Consider the following 19,125-nt stretch of genomic DNA (forward strand, 5'->3'; position numbering starts at 1 on the left):
AAGATTTTGTTTATTTATTTGAGAGAGAATGAGAGATAGAGAGCACGAGAGGGAAGAGGGTCAGAGGGAGAAGCAGACTCCCCGCCGAGCAGGGAGCCCGATGGGGGACTCGATCCCGGGACTCCAGGATCATGACCTGAGCCGAAGGCAGTCGTTCAACCAACTGAGCCACCCAGGTGCCCTACCTACTCTGCCTCCTTCCAACTCACAGCCAATCAACAGTCTTTGAGGGGTGATGTGGCCACAGTCAGCTCAAGGTGGGGTGTGTGTAAAGAGGGGAGGGCCTGGGTGTGGCCTGGGGTGGGGAACAGGGGGTAGGGGGTTGCAGATTGTGAACTGGGGAGCTGGTGCCCTGCAGGATGCTGCTCACTTGCAGCCCACTGTGTTTTGCAGGTAACAGAAACCTGCCCAAGCTGCTATCAGTCTCCAAATGGGGAAACGTCCTGCAATGCTCCTGGGTTGTCCTGTGGACCTATAAGGCAGAGATACAGCCTCAGGAACCATCTGGTTGAGTTTCTAATAAGACTGTTTCTTATTTTTCTATGTAATTTGTTTTACTTTCTGGCTTCTTTCTTTTCCCTCCCTCCCTCCTTCCTTCCTCCCCCTCCCCTTTCTTCCTGCCTTGAGAGTCCGCAAGTGGGGTGGGGGACAGAGGGAGAGAATCTTAAGCAGACTTCCCACTGAGTGCAGAGCCAGACAAGGGACTGGATCTCATGACCCTGAGATCATGACCTGAGCCAAAATTAAGAGTCTGAAGCTCAACTGACTGAGCCACCCAGGCGCAACAGCTTTCTGGCTACTTTCAAGATGTTCTCTGATCTTTGGTTTCAACAGTTTGACTGTGATAGGCTTAGTTATGTTTTTCTTCCCATTTATCCTGTTTGGGGTTCTCTGAGCTTCTTGGAGCTGTGGTTTGTTGTCTTTTGTTAATTTGGGAGATTCTGAGTCATCATCCCTTCAAACATTTCTTCTGCCTCATTCTGTCTCCCCTCTTCTCCTGGGACTTCCATTACATATGTGTTCAGCCAGTTGTCATTGTCCCATACATCTTCGTGCTCAGTTTTGGGTTTGCTCAATTGTTAGTTTGCTTTTACTTTTTGTGATACAGTTTGGTTCATTTTTGTTGATCTAACATCAAGTTCACAGATTTTTTTTCCCTCTGCTTTTGTCCAGTTTGATAAACCTGTTGAAGGAATTCTTCATCTCTGACATTAAGGTTTTCATTTCTAACATTTCCATTTTTCCATTTCTTTTTTATAATTTCCTACTCTGCTCAAATTCCCCATCTGTTATGTATGTTGTCCACCTTTTCCACTAGACTATTTATAGTAAATATACCTATTTCAAAGTCCCCAATTGATAGTTACATGTCAGCCATGCTTTTAATTTATTGTTTATTTTTATTTTTTTTATAAGATAACACCTCCAGGGGTAGCTGGGTGGCTCAGATGGTTAAGCGTCTGCCTTCGGCTCAGCTCATGATCCCAGGGTCCTGGGATCGAGCCCCACATCGGGCTCCTGGCTCGGCGAGGAGCCTGCTTCTTCTCCCTCTGCCTCTCTCCCTGCTCATGCTTTCTCTCTCTCTCTCTCAGTATCTCTGTGTCTCAAATGAATAAATAAAATCTTAAAAAAAAAAATTTAAAAAAAAAAGAAGATAACACCTCCAATCATGGAGTCACAGTCATCCTTTCTCTGACTTTCCAAGTTGACCTCCCCAGTACATGGAAGACAAGACCAGGCATGGCTTTCCTCTCTCTGGCTCTTTGGCTGGGTTGTCTTCAAAAAGGTTTTTGTCCTTTCCACTTTACCAACACCTCCTTGCAGGTCACACTTAGGACTTAAAGCAGACCCTTTCCTCATGTCCCCTTCTCCACATTAGTGTTGGTTCATCATCTTGGAGGCCCCCAAGGCCACAGGCCACGCAAGCAGAGCTATGGCCAACCCCCAAATCTGGCTCAAAGAAATATGCCAAGAAGTATTCCTTCCCATGCCTTGGGCTTCCTGGAGTTTTTTGGGGGGTGGAGGCGATATCTTATTAGACCAAGTACATCAAGTTTGCTCTGAAAAAAAAAGTGAAGCTTATGTATAATATCAAAAACCTAATAACTAGAAATACACCATATATATTACATATCATCATAGAGAGACAGAGGTAGAAATGTCCCTCCTTGGTGTCCAAACCTCTTGGCTTCCCAGGTGGGACAATCCACAACTTCTTTGCCTTCAAGGAGATGAAACTGTCAACAAAGCAGAAGAATCTGTCAGACACTCAGCTCGCTTGCCAGGGAGCTTGCTAGAGGATGTCCAGAAAGTCAAAGTCTGCCATCACTAGAGCGGGTGTAGCCACTAGGCACCTTAAGCACAGTGCCAAGGGCCTATAAAAATGTATGAAAGCCCCGAAATGTCATTGGCTTCAAAATACAAACATGTAAAAATATTAATATGCAATTGTTGACAAAACGTAATACTGTCAGTTTCATTACCCTGTCAAATTTAGTATTAAAATATTCTCGTTCCATTTACAAAACTTGTTAGATTTCATCCCTATGCATGAAGATCGTTGAGAAGTCACAGCCAACAACATGTTAAAAAAAACTCAAGAGCCAGTTATTTCCAAAGCAAAGTTATATAAATCCTTTCAGATTATGTAAAGCAGTACATTTAGCGTGAGGGCATTTTATTACGTGGGATACAATTGGGGTGAGGCCTCTCAAGAAAGAATAAGCCCGGGACCTGAAAGGCCAGGAGCGGCATGGCCGCCACAGCTGTTCTGTGTAAGACCTGTGTCAGGAATGCCCCTCACCTTCCTCCCCGGCCAGGCATCCTTGCTGTATGCTAAGCCGTTGCTCAGTAGTCATTTTCTACTCTGACATCATCCAAAGGCCAGCTGTTCACGTCCCATATCCTCCTCTTCCTTCCAGAGTCTCGACCTTGAGTAGAAGCCAGGATGGGGACCATTCCTGATAAACAGAATCACTGGATTTCGGGTTTTCTGAGGACAGGGTCATTTCCTGACCAACGTCCCTAGGCCAGGTGTGGCTGGGCCAGTGGAGGAAAGGGGGAGGGACAAGGCTGAGTGCAAGATGGGCAGATGGCTGGGTGCCAGGGAGAGTGGGGTGGGCGGTGGTGCTCGTTAGCTGAATGAACTCATGGAAGTAGCGTTGTCACTGGATCGAAGACAATTGCCAGAGATGGCCTCCTTGGCCCACACCATCTAGATTTGGAACCTCTGTGTCTCCATTTCTTCCACCTGTGTCCTCACTCCTCAGAGCCCTACACGCCTCTGCCTCCTATCCAGTGGCACTGGCTAATCATCAGCACATCAGTTACTCATTTGTCCATGTCTCTGATTCAAAGAAAAGTTACTGGTGCCTACTGTGTGCCAGGCATTAATCGTGGCCGTCTCAGCTTGGTGGCTCCCAAAGGGTGGAGACACCACTGGCGTCCAGGTCAGGGGCCAGGTAGTCATGGAGCTGGTTCCAAAAACGAATTGGGGAGGTGTGGGTTTCAGCAACAACACAGAAATCTTTAAAAATACACACCTCTGTTTTATTAAAAGTGTAGTTTGGGGACTGAGGGAGGAAAGTAGTGTTTCTCAAAGTTCTAGGACTACTTAGCAATACCCAGGATGTTTGTGTAAAAACACCAGCTGGGAACCTGCATTTGAAACAAGCTTCCATGTGATGTTTAGTCACCCTGAAGTTTGAGAATCACTGACGAAGGGATGGAATGGGGACTGAGATTGTCTCAATCCTTCTGGCTTTTTAGGGTTCCAGGAAAGGACTCATTTGACTTTTTACAAACAAGCTCAGCTGACTCATCTGGGGCTTCCTGGCGTTCCTTTCTGTCAGCCACCAAGACACTGAAAGAGTTAATTCAATTATGGGTTGGAGAGCGCTGAGACAAGGCCCCAGGATGTGAAGGCCCACCCAGCCCACCCAAGAGCTTCCCTCATAGCCTCTGGGAGACAGTGCAGGGCGGTGCCCAGACTGGATCCGGACGTGGAGCTGCTTACTACCATAACACTTTTGCCACATCCGAGGGGCTCTGCTTCTCTTCTTGGCATCTGCCTCTTGGCTCACATCACAGAGTACTTCATCTTCCCTCCCCTCATCCTTCCCTGGTCCTTCCTTTCCATCCACATTCCTTCCTCTCCACTCCCCTCTAATCTCCTTCCCCAGGAACCAAGCTACCAGCCCTCTCCTCGGTCTGCAGCAGGTTGGAGGTCTGTGTGGGTCTGTGCTCACTGCGTCTTGGCCGTGCACGTGAACCACTGTATGTTAGCGGTGCAGGAATAGGCCACAGGCCACAGAGGGCAGAGCACTTAGAGTCGGGCTTAAGATTCTTCTGCAACTGCAGACAGTGTTTGGTGTGTGTAGGTTCACAGCTACCTCACCTGTCAGACAGGGAGCCCGGGGGGAGATGTGTATAAGACAAAGCAGAGACAGCTCTTGGAGGAGGGGGTCTGCTGGTTTTTGAGGGACAGGGCCTTTCTAGCATCCCAACCCATGGAGGGAAGATGAATAGCCCTTCCCCACATTCCGAGGGGACACCCCAGGGGCCTGTGGATGCGACAGGCTGTCCATGGCAGGCAGGAGAATGGGGCAGGTGGTGTGCAGCCTGTCCTACTTAAGAAACTAGATGGTGCTGTGACCTGGGCCTCGGGGAGCTGGTGAGGGTGACATGATCACAAAGAAGTGAGGGACCTGGGACCGCACAGCAGCTGGCTGTGAGGATCCTTGGTGAGCCAGGGGCAGGCAGCCAGAAAGAAGGCAGGAGTGGAAGCAAAGTGTGTCTCCATGCATGGAGCCCTCACAAAGAAAGCAGCATGGCCACCTCCCCGCCGCCCCCCAGGCAGCAGTAGCCTGGGCGAGTGGCAAAGAACTTTCATTGGAGAGCGGCAGATTCTCACACCACAATAATGGGGTCCCAAGACAACACGGGGAGCCCCTGCACTGAACCATCTAGGACCAGCCTGACACACAGGGAGGGGGAGCCCACCTGGGATGTGGAGCAAGACAGAAGAAGCAGGGCTTTGTCTCTACACCTGATAGTATGATACACTGAATAAACTTGTATGGAGTTAAGAAAGGGGGGAAGAAAATTGTATTCACCTAAATTCCCCTGGAAAGGGGAAGCTGTCTTTGCCAGGAACAATATTTTGATAAGTGCGTAAGCCTGAAGCTGAGATCCCAGTGGAGGCCTGGGTGTGGGTGGAACGGCTCTGCAGGAGATAGGAAGGAGTCTTTGAGTTTTGCATGTTATGCCAGAGAGAGGGGGAAGAAAGGAAGCTGTTGTTTTGTGCTGTTCACTGTGAATCCTTTTCCCCATCACCACCACCCCCCCTAAATTTTCAAGGGTCAAGTGGAGTGTGTATTCTTGATATTTATGTACACATATTTATGTGTGTGGGAAGAACAAAGGGGTTGGGGCCTTAGATTCAAACAGATGCCAAGCAAAGCCCAGGCCCTGGCAGGGATGCAGAGAAAGGAGGAGCTCGGAGAGAAGAGACTCTACTATGGCGGTGGGGGAGGCTTGGGCAAGTTTAGCCAAATCTTAGCGGGGCACAGCCCCAGCTGACCCCTGGGTTCCTGAGTTCTGCCACAGTGTTGTTTTGGTTACTCTCAATTAATTCTGTTTGCTTTCTCCAACTCAGTAGACAACATACACATATACAGACACACACATACCTCTTAATCATTCTCCAGGAACTGGAAACCAGGTGTCTATGTACTAGCTGGGACCCTCAGGCCCACTTCAGAGCAGAAGCAGAGCCAAGGACCAGGCTTGTTTGATGTTACCATGTCATCCTGTCTTCTCTATAAGTCCCCGTCTGGAGGACAGGACAGCAGCAGCATCTTACAGCCTTAGTTCTGGTTAGAGCTAGACTGGCAAGCATCAGTGCCCTCTCCCTGTCAAAGATCTGTAATTGGGGCAGGGCCAGGGCTGCAAGAGGCAGCTGGGATTGGTTCTAAAAATCTTAAAAGGCTCCTTGAAAGAGCCTTGAGTCTTCAACAAGTGACATCTTCAAGCCCAGAGAAGCAAAGGAGAGTTGAACCTTCCTAACTAGAAAAGCCTCTTGTTGGCCCACTGAGTCCCACCTCTTCCCCTCAGCTGCTCTTCCCGGGAACAAGGCAGTAAGGAAACGAGAATGCCAAAGACAGGCCCAAGCCCGAGCCTCAGGTTCATCACGGGATTCTTGGTCTCCCTCATCTCGCCATTCCTGCATCTGGTTCTCCTTGAGAACCACCTCCAGGCCTAGGGCAGAATTCACCTCCTGAGCCAACTCATGTGCAGCTCAGGCAACAAGTGGGAAGTTAAGACTTGTGCAGTGATCTTCTGAGATACTACGTGAAGTCCTCTGAGAGAACTAGAATGGTGGCATGGGGACCCAAGCTGATGGCTGATGAGGTAGGTGAGCATCTCTCTGTCTGATGTGGTACAATAAATGAGGTGGTTATGAATGTCTGGAAAGAGATCTCTTGGGCAGTTGGACAGAGACAGTATGCATTCTGCCCGCTGCCCCTGGTGGGAAGGTGTCCCCAAATCCAGACTAACCGTCCAGGCTTGCACCTTACCCGGCCTTGAGGGACCTTAAGCTTCTGCGGTAGGAAGAATGCACATCCAAGGCCAACAGCCGGGGAATGTCTGGGCACCCTCCTAGCTGGTCCCAGGGCAGGCTGTGGGGAGTCCTCTTTTCTATTGGGTGACTGGAGGAGGCCACGTCAGTTCTCCAGATGGCCTCCATCTGGTTCTCCTGTTGGCTGGGGTGTGGAGGTTGAAAGTGTAGAAAGAGACAAAGAGTTAGATACACAGAGGGAGATGGAGAAGCAACAAGCTCTCCAAAGCCGTAAGGCCCAAAACATCAGGTCTTGTTTTCGTTCCCTCTCAAATAGTCGTCACCACCGTCCTGTCACCTCTCTTCCCCTTCACCCTAAGCCTCACCTCCCTGGGGCTCCTCTGGCTGAGGAGCTGCTGGAAGAGTGCTGGGATAGCCTCTGTTCTTCCAGGCACATGCCCCAGGGCTGCCCTGCAGAGGGCCATACGAGGGGAGGATGTGGGTCTTCTTGACCACCCAAAAGCTCATGGTATCTCTTTCTGAGCCTGGAGGTTACACGGTGGGAAGGTATCAGGCTTATTTATATGGGCAGGTCAATAGCAGGTGCTGGACCAACAATGCTCAGGGCAGAAATGGTTCTAAGCCCTCGGCTGTGGGTCCTCAGAATCTTTCAGTTGCAGTTTGAAACCTACTTGGCCGGGCTGGCTTCTGAAGCCCACTTCATCTCATAACACACACACACACACACACACACACACACACACACACACACACACGCTGGCTTCTGAAGCCCACTTCATCTCATAACACACACACACACACACACACACACACACACACACACACACACACACACCCCACCCCCGCACCCCCCGCATCTGGACCAATGGCCAGAGCCGAGCAGGGCGGCTGAGGAGACAGGCGTCTTGCAACTCATGAGGTGAGCTCGGCCTGTCTGTGCCCTCACCAAGCTGCCAAGTCTCCCCAGTCTGGCCACCCCCAGTCTCGCTCCCTGTCTCCCATCCTGCAGGCTTCCCGTTAGCTTCCCGGCACATACCGGGCCAGGTGCAGGGGCACACATTCCCAGTGCTTGGATGTGAGGTGCTCTGGGGACGGCTTGCAGGAGGGGCCACAGGAGTGGATGCGCCGGAGAAAGGAGCGGGGCGCCTTATTTTTCCTCGACTTCGGGTTGGTGGTCACCGGAGTGTGCAGATGAATGTTCCACTCCAGCTGGAGCTAGAGGAACCAGCAGAGAGGCATCAGGGAGACAGGCATGTATCCCCTCTCTAGAGCATAGCCTGACCCAGGGCTGAGAAGAAAAGGTAAGCCCCAGGGAACCCCTCCAATCAGAGAGCCCTGGGACCCCCGAGTATCAAACTTCCTAAAAATTCCTTGAATTATTATTTGCTAGGTTAGTCCCTGTTTTCTCCTTTGCTGTGGAGAAGCTGGACAGGGAGCGAAACAGCAAGGAAATAAACTAAAGGAAACCAGAGCAACGGGAACTCGAGAGAGCACTCAGGGTTCATGACGTGAGGCCAAGTTGTGCCTAGAATGCTCTGGGTATCTTTTTCTGGCATTGTGTGAGGAGCTGAGGGAACCCTCCCAGCCACCCAGAGAACTGTCATAGGGTCCCTTTCCTTCTCACCCTCAAAACCAATGTAGTGAGACCCCAGCATGTGGGTGCAGAAGACAGCTCTGACCAAGCCGGGAGAGCAACCAGAACCCACAGGGGCAGGGGCAGAGGGACCCATGAAGGAGGGAGACCTTGAGCACGAAGCCAGGACTGCAGAGTCCAGCTGCCTCCCCTCTCCAGAAAAGTCTGTCTTCTATAGCTCTTTTTGAGGACTTCTCTCTCTCTCCCAGCCTCCCCCGTATGTGGAAACTGGAAAGCTGCCCTTCCCCCCACTCGGGTGCCTCCAGCCTTTGCCTCCTCCTGGCTCAGAGGCTTTCACAACTGTCCTCTTAGTTCCCTTCTGCTGCCCTGCCCCCAGTCCCACCCCACAGCCCCACTGGCTCACTTCCTGGCCCCATCCCTGCTGGGGGCACCGACCCCTGGCAGGGGAGGCCCACCTTGGGGAACAGGGTCGCCATGCTGCTCAGACACTCTTGGTGCTTCTCCTCCAGGTCCTTCTGCTTGTCTGCCCAGGGCTGCAGCCAGAGGTTCTGCAGGTGGTCGATGTTTTCCAGGAAGATGTGGAGGTTCTGGGCCTTGTAGGTAGTCCCAGTTTCTTGCATGACTTGTATGTGGTTGATCACTTCCTGTCTGGGAAACAAGGGAAGTGACTTAGTGGGTGAAAGAGCCTCCTGCTCCCACAAGTCTGTTAAGCAGGCAGGACTCTGTGCTTGTAATTCCTGACAGCAAGGAGAGCAACAGAGGTTGGTGAGAGCCAAGGAAAGCAGGAGGCAGAGAAGTGCGAGGTGGTGGCAGGTGGGGAGCCTCGGGGCCCGGCTGGAAACAGGAAGAGAGAGTAAGGCAAGCAGGGGAGCATAGTAGGTGCATTATGGACAGGGCGAAGGGAAGAGAGGAAGAAATAAAGTAGCGGGCTTAGAGGAAAAGCCCACAATGGAAAGAGCAGAGTGTATATGCAAGTGCCTGACCTCCCAAGGCCCCAAGGTCAGACACCCTTTGCCAGTCCCCTCCCTCAGGGGGCCTTGTCTGGGGTGACCTCTCCATCCCCATTTGCCCTGCGCTCTTCCTCTCCATTTGGGTGTTGGCTCTGCTCACACCCACACACGGCCGTGGGCGTGGGTGCCAGGGAGTACCTACCGGAGGCTCTGGAAGCGCCTGTACAGGATATACCTATGGCACAGGCACTGCAGCCGGAGCACGCTCAACTCCATGGTGGTGGTGGTGAGCTCCAGCACCTTGCTGCGCAGGGAATGGGGCAGCCCCAGCTCAGCCTCCTCACTCAGGAGCTGTAGGTTCTTCCTCAGGGCCTCTGCGTCCATGTGGTATACTTTCCCCTTAAGAGCTACCAGGGAGATTTGCAAAGGAGGCCGGGACACCTTTTGGATGGATGTCCCTGTGACAGGGAAGGAGGCTGATTTCTTGGGCTTCGTGAGACCCTGGGAGGCCCATGGTTTCTGGGTAGACTTGGCGGAACTCAGGTTCCTCTGCTTTCTGCGGGCAAGCTGCTGGGTATTAGGGGACCTGGGCCAGTGTGGCCTCCTGACTTGGTGAGCAGACTGGGCGCCGCTTGGGGGAGGCACCAGTGATGCCTCCGCCATGTCCTTCCACCGCCCGGTGGTCGTGAAGATCATCCCGTCCACGTCCTCCTCCGACCGCTCCGGCTCTCTCCGTGGGCCCCCCTGCTCCTTCGCCTGCTGGCCCAACCTCCGCTGCTGCTCCCTTGCCGCCTCCTCCATCTTCCACTGCTGCAGCTTCTTCTGGTGCTCCTGCTCGAGCAGGGCCCATTTCTTCTGCCGCTGCAGCCACATGGCCTCCTCCTCCAGCCACAGCTGCCTCTGCATCTCCCAGCTGAGTTCCTCTTCCCAGTGCGCCACCTTACTCTCCAAGGCTGCCTTCTTGGAGCTCTCTGGGGACAGCTGCATCCCAATATGGGACTTAATTTGGAGTTCTTCCTTCTCCTGGGCTGCTTTCTGGAAGTCCTTCTGGTTTTTGACTTGGTGGCCTGGGCTCTCTGCCACAGGGCCTTCCCATTTCTTAGGAAACTTGTGATCCACCAGGGACAGCAACACGGGCTGGAGACGTTCAGTGTCCTTGCTGCTGTACACATCTGCAATCCTTGAGTGTGTGGTCATGGTGGAAAGTGGCTGGGACGTTGAAGGCCTAGTACCACTGTCCCAGGCTTTGGCCATGGAACCTGGGGGCAGTGACAAAAACAACCACTCCTTCTTGGGTTCCTGTTGGGTTTCCTCCATGACTGTTTCTTTCTTTGGGAGGGTCTCTTTCTCAGGGGGCCCCAGGGAGTCGACCAAGATCTTGGCTGGCTCTTCTGCTTGATCTCTAGCAGACTGAGCCTTCTTCAGCTGGAACTCTAAGGCATGCTTTATCAGGAGAAGGTCATGGTATTTTCCCCCTAGAATTTCCACCTGCTTTAGTAGGGCATCCCTCTTGTTCTGGAGAACTTTGAGGGAATTCTGGAAGTAGAGCCTCTGGCTGCTGAGTTCTTTGGTCATCTCTATTTCCAGATTCCTGTATTTCGTCTCCAGGTTACTCTTCTCCTTGTGCTGGAGGGTCAAGGCCTTGTTGAGGTTCTCCACCACAGCAGACATGTACCTGATGGCTCTGACCTCCCCCTGGTTGAACATGGTGGAGTCCAGGAGCTCCTGCAGCATGGACGTCACCTCGGAGACCTTTGTGCACGTAGTATGCTTGTCCTGGAGCATCTGCTCTGGGCTCAGTGGCTGAGGGTAGGATGCAGATCTGGGGGGGCTTTGTTCCCACCAGCCCTGCCAGAAGGTGTGTTTGGGTACTAGGAGAGGTAGAGAGAACAAAGGCAACATCCCGTGGGTGCCACAGAGTATACTGATTCTCTACACCCTGCTTGGCCAAAGTCCCCATCCAACCCTCTTAGGCCTTTGGCAAGAATAAGGAGCTGAGGCAACACGTGAGGCCAGGGAGATGTTATCAGGAGAGGTCTCTGCCAGGCTCAGAGCTTGCCCAGAGCTTTCCCATTAGGGTCTGCCAGCTCCATGACACCTGCAGGGCCCACAGGGCCTGAAACTATTCAATTCAGTTCAACTCAGTTCAATGTACTTCTGATCCTACATATTTCCCTGAAGTAAAGTTACTTTTCTAATCATGCTACTTCCCAGCCTCAGTATCCATGTTTGGCTCCCTACTGCCAACTACCCAAACTCTGGAAGCCTACCTGGTACTTAGATTCCAGATGACCTCAGAAGCTTTGTTTCCCTTTCCTGTTACCACTAGACTATGTAGAGAATTTATCACATGGTTCTGCAACTGTTCACATGTTGGGTTTTTTAAGGACTAATATCTTTTTCCATTTGGGGGGTCATGAACTCCTTTGATACTTTGATGAAACTCCTTTGACTGGACCTCATCCCCAGGAAAATGCACATAAACACAGACTGTGCACTCTGTTCAAACCAGTTCATAGACCTCGGCTCCTCAGGGCTGGGTCATGGTCATAGCGGTATCCCCTTGATCTACATACATAGGGCTGCTAGAGTGATTATCTTGGATCATCCATTCACTTGCCCATTTGACGAACATCACTGACAGAAAAAGCATTGGCTAACTTTGGATGAGGGGCTAAAGGGTATATGAAATTAAGTGGTATTGAAGTCAAGCTAGCATTTAGCTAATATTGTCAGAGGCCATATGGCCTAGTGGTTCAGAGCTTGAATTCTGGAATCATATACCTTGGGCTTGAATCCCATCCTTACTACTTGCTTTAGGCAAGTTTCCTAACTTCTCAGTGCCTCTGTTTCTGAAAAATGGGGATAACCACAGCATCTACTCATAGGACTTCACTAGATCATGCATGTTTAGTGGCAAGCACAGTACCAGGTACCTGGTAAGTGCTCAATAACTAATTCCTAAGAAGAAACGAATAAAACACAGCCTTTGCCCTCCAGGAGTTTATAATCTAGCAGGGAAATCAATATACAAATAACTATATTTCAAGACTTGATGTGCTAAGGATTGTAGGAGAGACTGTCTCCTCCTTACCCACCCTTCCTTGCTTCTTCCCTCCCCCAATTACCGATCCTGCTTGATAAGGATCCTGGCTATGAGAATCAATGACAAAACACTAATGTGACCTACTACTTATTAAGCCCTGAGCATGTTCTAAGCCTGGTGTCAGATGCCTCAGGCCCAGTGGAACCCTGCACTTGGGCAGGATGCTCCTCACTTTGTATATGAAGAGAATGAGGTTCAGAAAGATGAAACAACTTGCTCAAAGTCACACAGCCAGAAATTGGCACATGGGATTCAAACTCAAGTCCATCTGACTGTGAAGCCCATGCTCTTGAGTAAGATTAAGAAGCCGGAAAACCTAAGTGTGGGGTCTGGTTTTGCCACAGTTTTTGTTTGTTTGTTTGTTTGTTTGTTTTGTTTTCTTTTGTGGTCCTTTCTCTTCTCTGAGCTTTAGTGTTCTCATCTACAAAATGTAGGAGGAGTTCAATAATCTCAGGTCCCTTCTAGTGCTGATATAAGTAAAATTTCAAGGTTGAGCTGTGTTGTTGACTGACCATTTCTGGAGCAGCCACAATTGAGAAGGTTCTGAAAGGGTCTCTGGCTGAGTCTTGCTAGACTTCTTGGCTCTGCAGCTGGATTTGGAGTAAGGAAGGGATGTTTTTCGGGCTCTAGCTACAAACTCCATCTAGCTTTTCTGGCTTTCTAGCCTTGATCCCCAGGACCTATATGAGGCTACAGCCCCAGGAAGCACCAACAGGGATCTGTCTCCACATTACTCCTCCCTCCACAGCTCAGAACTGCTCAGTGCTCAGCTTGGGTTCAACACCCCAACACCTCACTGTTGCCCCTCCATCTCAGATAAGGCTTTTCTTATGGAGGAGAGTCAGAAAGACCCCCATAGACCCCAGTATGTGACTTCTTCCCCTGAGATAGCATCCACTCCACCCAACCCCCCTCCCGGCTGCTCCTGCAACCTACTTTGTGTCCTTTTCTTTTGTCTTTCAATGAGAGTAGAGCAAAGGGAAATGAGAGACTCGATGCCTCCTTTGGTGGCAATGAGGGAGAGAGGTAACACCTTCTCCATCACCTCGATCCATTCATCCAGAGCTTTCTCTTCCTCCTTACCCTTCCTGTTCCTGAGCTCATAGGTCAGATTGTCACCTGGAAAGGGAGTGGAGGATACAGGCTGAGTGCAATCTGTCCTCTAGGGAGCCCCAAGGAGTCCCATAGCATGGGGGTTATACCAGCAGGCTTTGAGGTTGGATTGGATTCACCTCTTACTAGCTGTGTGATGTTGGGTAAGTTACTTATTTCTCTGAGCCTCAGCATACGTGCCTATAAAAGGGTTGGGTGGGGATTAAATGAGATAATACGTGTGAAATGATTAACATGAAGCCTGCTGTGTAGAAAATGTGCAAGAGACATTAAACTGTGTTGTTGTTTACTTATAAGGCCAGGGATGTGTCTGCCTTGTTATTGCTCTATCCCCATTGCCTGGTCTGGTATATGGACAGTTAAATGTATTAACTGGAGTGAACAACCCTGCTTAGTTCTTGGGGGCAGCTGAAGGACCACAAAACTGAGAGCTCCTTGGGGGCAGGGCAGTGCGAAGTGGGGTGGGGCACATCCCTATACCGTCTTACTCCAACATTGCTGTATCTGCCCAACCTCAGAGCAGGGTAAGGTCTTGTGAAGGCATAACTCTGATCTTAATGGGGGTAGCACCTGGCTCTAGGGCTGCGTATAGTTGGTCCACACTCAAGTGCCTATACCGATTGTTCACAGTTGGCATCAGTGCTATTTGGCCCAGTGCCCATGAAGTCAGGGTCATTAAGGACTTTGAATATCACCGGTGGGTTCCTTTATAAACTACCTGGTATGCTCCACCAAAAAAACTGTTATATAACTAATAAACAAATTCAGTACAGTTGCAGGATACAAAATCAACATACAAAAATCAGTTGCATTTTGGGGTGCCTGAGTGGCTCAGTCAGTTAAGCATCTGACTCTTGATTTTGGCTCAGGTCACAATCTGAGGGCTGTGGGACCGAGCCCCACATCAGGCTCCACACTGGGCATGGAGCCTGCTGGGGATTCTCTCTCTCCCTCTCCTTCTGCCCCTCCCCCCGTCTGCATGCACACATGCACACTCTCTCTCTCTCTCCAAATAAATAAATAAAAATAAAGTTCTCTTTAAAAATCAGTTGCATTTCTGTACGCTAACAATAAACTATCTGAAAAAGAAAGACAATAATCCCATTTACAACAGCATCAAAAACAATAATGTACTTTGGAATAAATTTAACCAGGGAGGTGAAAGATCTCTACACTGGAAACTGTAAGACGTTGATAGAAGAAATTGAAGAAGACACATATAAATGGAAAGATACTCCACATTCATGGATTAGAAGACAATATTGTTTAAAATGTCCATACTACCATCTTAGAGCTATCTATAGATTCAGTGAAATCTCCATCAAAATCCCAACAGCATTTTTCACAGAAACAGAAAAAACAATCGTAAAATTCATATAGAACCACAAAAGGCCCCAAATAGCCAGAGCAATCTGGAGAAAAAGAACAAAGCTGGAGGCATCATACTATCTGATTTCAAACTATGCTACAAAGCTACAGGAATCAAGACAATATGGTATTGGCATAAAAAGAGATACACAGACAAATGGAATAGAATCAAGAACCCAGAAATAAGCCCATGCGTTAATGGGCAACTAGTATTTATTTTTTTTAAAGATTTTATTTATTTATTTGAGAGAGAGAGAGAAAGCTTGAGCAGGAGGGAGAGGCAGAGGGAGGGGGAGAAGCAGACTCCCTGCTGAGCAGGAAGAATGGGCAACTAATATTTGACAAGCAAGCCAAGAATACACAATGGGTGAAGGATGGCTCTTCAATGAGTGATGTTGGTGAACCTGGACATTCATATGCAAATTGGACCCCTATCTTAACACCATTCACAAAAATTAACTTGAAAAGGATTAAAGACTTAACTGTAAGACCGGAAAAAGCTTCTTGACGTTGGTCCTGGCTTATTTTGTGGATGTAACACCAAAAGCAAAGGCAACAGAAGCAAATATAAACAAGTGGGACTACATCAAACTAAAAAGTTTCTGCACAGTAAAAGATAGGATCAACAAAATGAAAAAGGCAATCTACAGAATGGGAGGAAATATGTGCAAACTGTTTATCTGATACGGGGTCAATATCCAAAAGAAGGAGCTCATACAACTCAACAGTGAACAAAACAAATAATCCAATTAAAAAACAGGCAAAGGCCACACAGAAGCCATGATAAAGACCAAAGGAGAATGGCCTGTTCCCAGAGATCTTTCCCTCCACGATGCAAGCACACAGCTTCCAGAAGGTGGCCCCTTGAAAAGTGACGACAACTTAACTGTCCAACCGTAGCTACTCCGTGACTGTGCAAGCGTCATACCCACATACCTTTGATCAAATTTACAGCACTAGCTGCAGCACACACTCCAAACTGGTTTAAATGTACACGGCACAGAATCAGTTACTGGGCAGCCTATCGACTTGGGGAGAAAACTATGTACAGGTGCTAACTCTCAGCGTTGTCCTGGAGTTTCGGAAAGCAGGTGAATGTGTGGTCCCCCGCTGTGCTGATAAATGTGTCCATGCCAAACACTGGTCAGTGTGGGCCTGGCCAGGGCTGGACCAACTACTCTGAGGATGAGGAAACAGCTGTCCAGAAAAATCAAATGGCTTGACTAAGTTCACACATCTACTAAATGGTGGAGATGGATGCACATCTCCTCTACAGCAAGTAATTTTAACCACAAGGGTATGGTGTCTCCCGAAGTTGTAAAGGAGGTTTAGTGAAAGTGACAAGGGTCAAAGGCCCTGAAGGGAGGGAGAGCAGGAGGCAGGGGCCAACAGCACCAGACAAATATTAAAATATGTATCCTGAGAGATTCGAGGGCACACTAACGTTAGAGATGATGCATTTAAAAGACACCAATTTGGACACACTTCTTTTGTTATTTTTAATTTTCTCATTTGTAATATTAAGGATGAAGAGCCAGATTATATTTATGATTCCTTTCAACCCTATGATTAAATACGTACACGAAAGAAAAAAAAGGCAAAGGACCTGAAGAGACATTTTCTAAAGACGACCTACAAATGACCAACAGGTACATGAAAAGGTGCTCAATGTCATTCATCGTCAGGGAAGCACAAATTAAAACCACAAGGAGATACTATCTACATACCTGATAGTATGACTATTATGAAAAAGACAAGAGATAACAAGTGTTGGTGAGGATGTGGAGAAAAGGGGACCCTTGTGCACAGCCGGTAGGAATATAAATTGGTATGACTATTTTGGAAAACAGTATGGAGGTTTTTCTAAAAATTAAAAATACAATTACTATATGATCCCACAAACCCACTTCTGGATAGATGTCCAAAAGGAATGGAACAATACCTCCAAGAGATATCTGTATGCCCGTGTTCACTGGAAACATTATTCACAAGAGCTGAGATATAAAACCAAGCTAAGTGTCAGTTGATCGATGAGTGGTTAAAGAAAATGTGGTATATACAATGAAATATTTTATTTTTTTAGTTTATTTATTTAACTAATCTCTACCCCCAACGTGGGGCTTGAACTCATGACCCTGAGGTCAAGAGTCACATGCTCTTCCAACTGAGCCAGCCAGGTGCCTTTATACAATGAAATATTATTCAGTCATAACAAAGGAAATCCTGCCATTTGTCACAACATGGATGGACCTTGAGGGTATTATGCCAAGTGAAATAAGTCAGACAAAGAAAGACAAACACTATATGATCTCACTTACATGTGGAATCTAAAGCGCTGAACTCACAGAAAGACAGTAGATGGTGGTTACCAGGGGCTGGCGGGTGGGGGAAATGGGGAGATGTTGGCCAAAGGCTACAAAGTTTCAGTTATAAAATAAAAAAGTTCTGGGGATCTAATATACAGTGTGGTGACTATACTAACAATACCATACTGTATGCTTGTAATTTGCTAAGAGAGTAGATCTTAAATGTTCTCGCCAGAAAAAAAAAGGGGGGGGTGGGTAACTTGTGAGATGATGGATGTTTTAACTAACCTGATTGTGACAAGCCTTGCCCAACATATATGTCTATCAAATCATCACATTGTACACTCTAAATTACACAATGTTATCTGTCAATTACATCTCAATAAATCTGGAAAAATTAAAAATAAAATAAAACAGCATGGGCTCGAATTCAGTTTCAACCCTGCTAAAAAATGAGATGTCACAATGGACCTGGGACTTAGCTTCATCACACATGCAGCTAATGTCACAATCTACTATGTTCTGGACAATTACATGTTTGTCCCTCTGGGGAGTAGATGTGATTGCTGTAACAGGAGTGGGGGTAAGGTCTCAGTGGGGAGGCCCTGCACCTGCTGCCCCACATTCCCCTCCCAGGGAGAGCTGACCTGGGGTGGGGAAAGGAGGAGACAGGAGTGAGTGTGGAACCATTGTCCAGCGGGGAAGTGCCCGCCCTCAGGCACCCAGGCTGCAGACTCACCCCAGTCACCCAGCCAGCGGAGAATTTCGTACAAGTGCTTCTCTTTGGTCTTAGCATCTTTGGAGAAGGAAGCAATTTTCTCCAGCAAGATGAATCTGTTCTTGCCCTTTTGCTCTGTCAGGTCAGATTTTGCCTTTTCTTTTAAATCATATCCCAATTCTTCCTGGAAGCGGTTGATGACACAGTTGACGTTGTCCAAGATGTCTGAGAGCTGGGAAGAAATATCCTATATGGGAGGCAATAGATTGTACTGTTTAGGGGTGTGAACTCTGGCGCCAGATACCATGTCCTGGTAGTGTGATCTCAGGCAAGTCAGTTCACCTCTTGGGGCCTTAGTGTTCTTACTTGTAAATGGGATTGTTATGGTACCAACGTCACAGAGTTTTTGCAAAGATTAAATGAATTAATGTTTGTAAAGTACTTAGGACAGTGCCTGGCACATAAAATAAGTGTTAGCTCTTCTTAGTGTCACTTTGATGATTAAGACCAGGTCAGGAAGGGAGAGAATACTAAAAATCCAGAGCATATATTCCTTCAGAATTTCATAATTTTCTAGGGACTTCTAGACATCTCAATAGGATCCAGAAGCAACAGACTGAAAAAATGAGGACCTAAAAAACCCTTAGGATCAGAGGCTCCCATAAAAAATATGCACTAGAGGCTCACGTGAGGGTGATTTCAGCCTTTGGCCATTTCCCTGTAAGCTTCTAGGGCTTAGCGTGAAGGATTCTGACAGGTGGCCAAGAACAGACCTGAATCAGGAACTCTGGGCCCCTCTTCTTGCCCTGCTAAGACCTATCACTATGTGTCTCAGGGCCATCCTTATGGGCTGTTCCCTTCCTGAGCCCTGTCTCTCAGGGGTGGTTTCATTCCAGCTCGCCCTATAGAGGCCAAGTCTAGAAGATGGATATTTTGGATTAATCTGTCTGCAAACCCAGCTTGCTGAGGATCCCAGGACCCCTGAAGGCCCAGAGCTGGACACGTGCCCCAATCTGGGATCAGATTCCAGTCCCCACATCAGATCCCGATAGAAGGGTGACTCCTTCATTTCAGGTGTTACCTCCTGAGCCCGTGTTAGCTGGGCAGCCTCAATCTTTGAGATGATGGCTTTCACCGATGCAGGGGTCATCAACTGTGGGGGCCTGTCTTTCTCCATTTTGGATCACCCTGTTAGTTGCAAGGATGTCCTGTGTCTCTGGTACCCAGGCCTGGACATGTGATGCTAGCTGCTTTGGGGTTAAGGGCTCCAGGGCAGTTCCTGAGTACCCTTTTTCTAACCACAGCTCCCTGTAACTGCCGGGCATCAGGTTCCAACTGACCTTTTCTCCAGTGACATCATCAGTTTGACTAGAAGAATGGCTCCTTGTCA

The 19,125-nt window shown here is 48.7% G+C and overlaps 1 protein-coding gene across 1 annotated transcript; it reads right to left on the minus strand.

Annotated features, from left to right (window-relative positions):
* Positions 1-2,416: 2,416 nt before the first annotated feature.
* FAM186B (family with sequence similarity 186 member B) lies at positions 2,417-18,912 on the minus strand. Its single transcript, XM_028125403.2, has 8 exons — positions 18,817-18,912; positions 17,757-17,982; positions 13,167-13,349; positions 9,327-10,995; positions 8,630-8,822; positions 7,617-7,795; positions 6,579-6,764; positions 2,417-2,960 (listed from the first exon to the last, which is right to left on the minus strand). Exons 1-8 carry the CDS (start codon positions 18,910-18,912, stop codon positions 2,873-2,875), a joined length of 2,820 nt encoding a protein of 939 aa, XP_027981204.1. The 3' UTR covers positions 2,417-2,872.
* Positions 18,913-19,125: the final 213 nt, after the last annotated feature.

This window comes from Eumetopias jubatus, unplaced genomic scaffold (assembly GCF_037043125.1).
Source record: "Eumetopias jubatus isolate StellerSeaLion01/CBP00866 unplaced genomic scaffold, mEumJub1_p1.0 scaffold_8, whole genome shotgun sequence".
NCBI lineage: Eukaryota > Metazoa > Chordata > Mammalia > Carnivora > Otariidae > Eumetopias > Eumetopias jubatus.

Bases quoted from the DNA above. Each gene is read 5' to 3' on its own strand.
- FAM186B (XM_028125403.2), bottom strand. From the start codon at position 18,912: ATGGAGAAAGACAGGCCCCCACAGTTGATGACCCCTGCATCGGTGAAA. The intron at 13,350-17,756 runs GTGAGTCTGCAG...CTCCCTTTCCAG, and splicing joins CCGCTGGCTGGGTGACTGGG to GTGACAATCTGACCTATGAG. The intron at 7,796-8,629 runs GTGGGCCTCCCC...TGGTTCCTCTAG, and splicing joins TGGCGACCCTGTTCCCCAAG to CTCCAGCTGGAGTGGAACAT.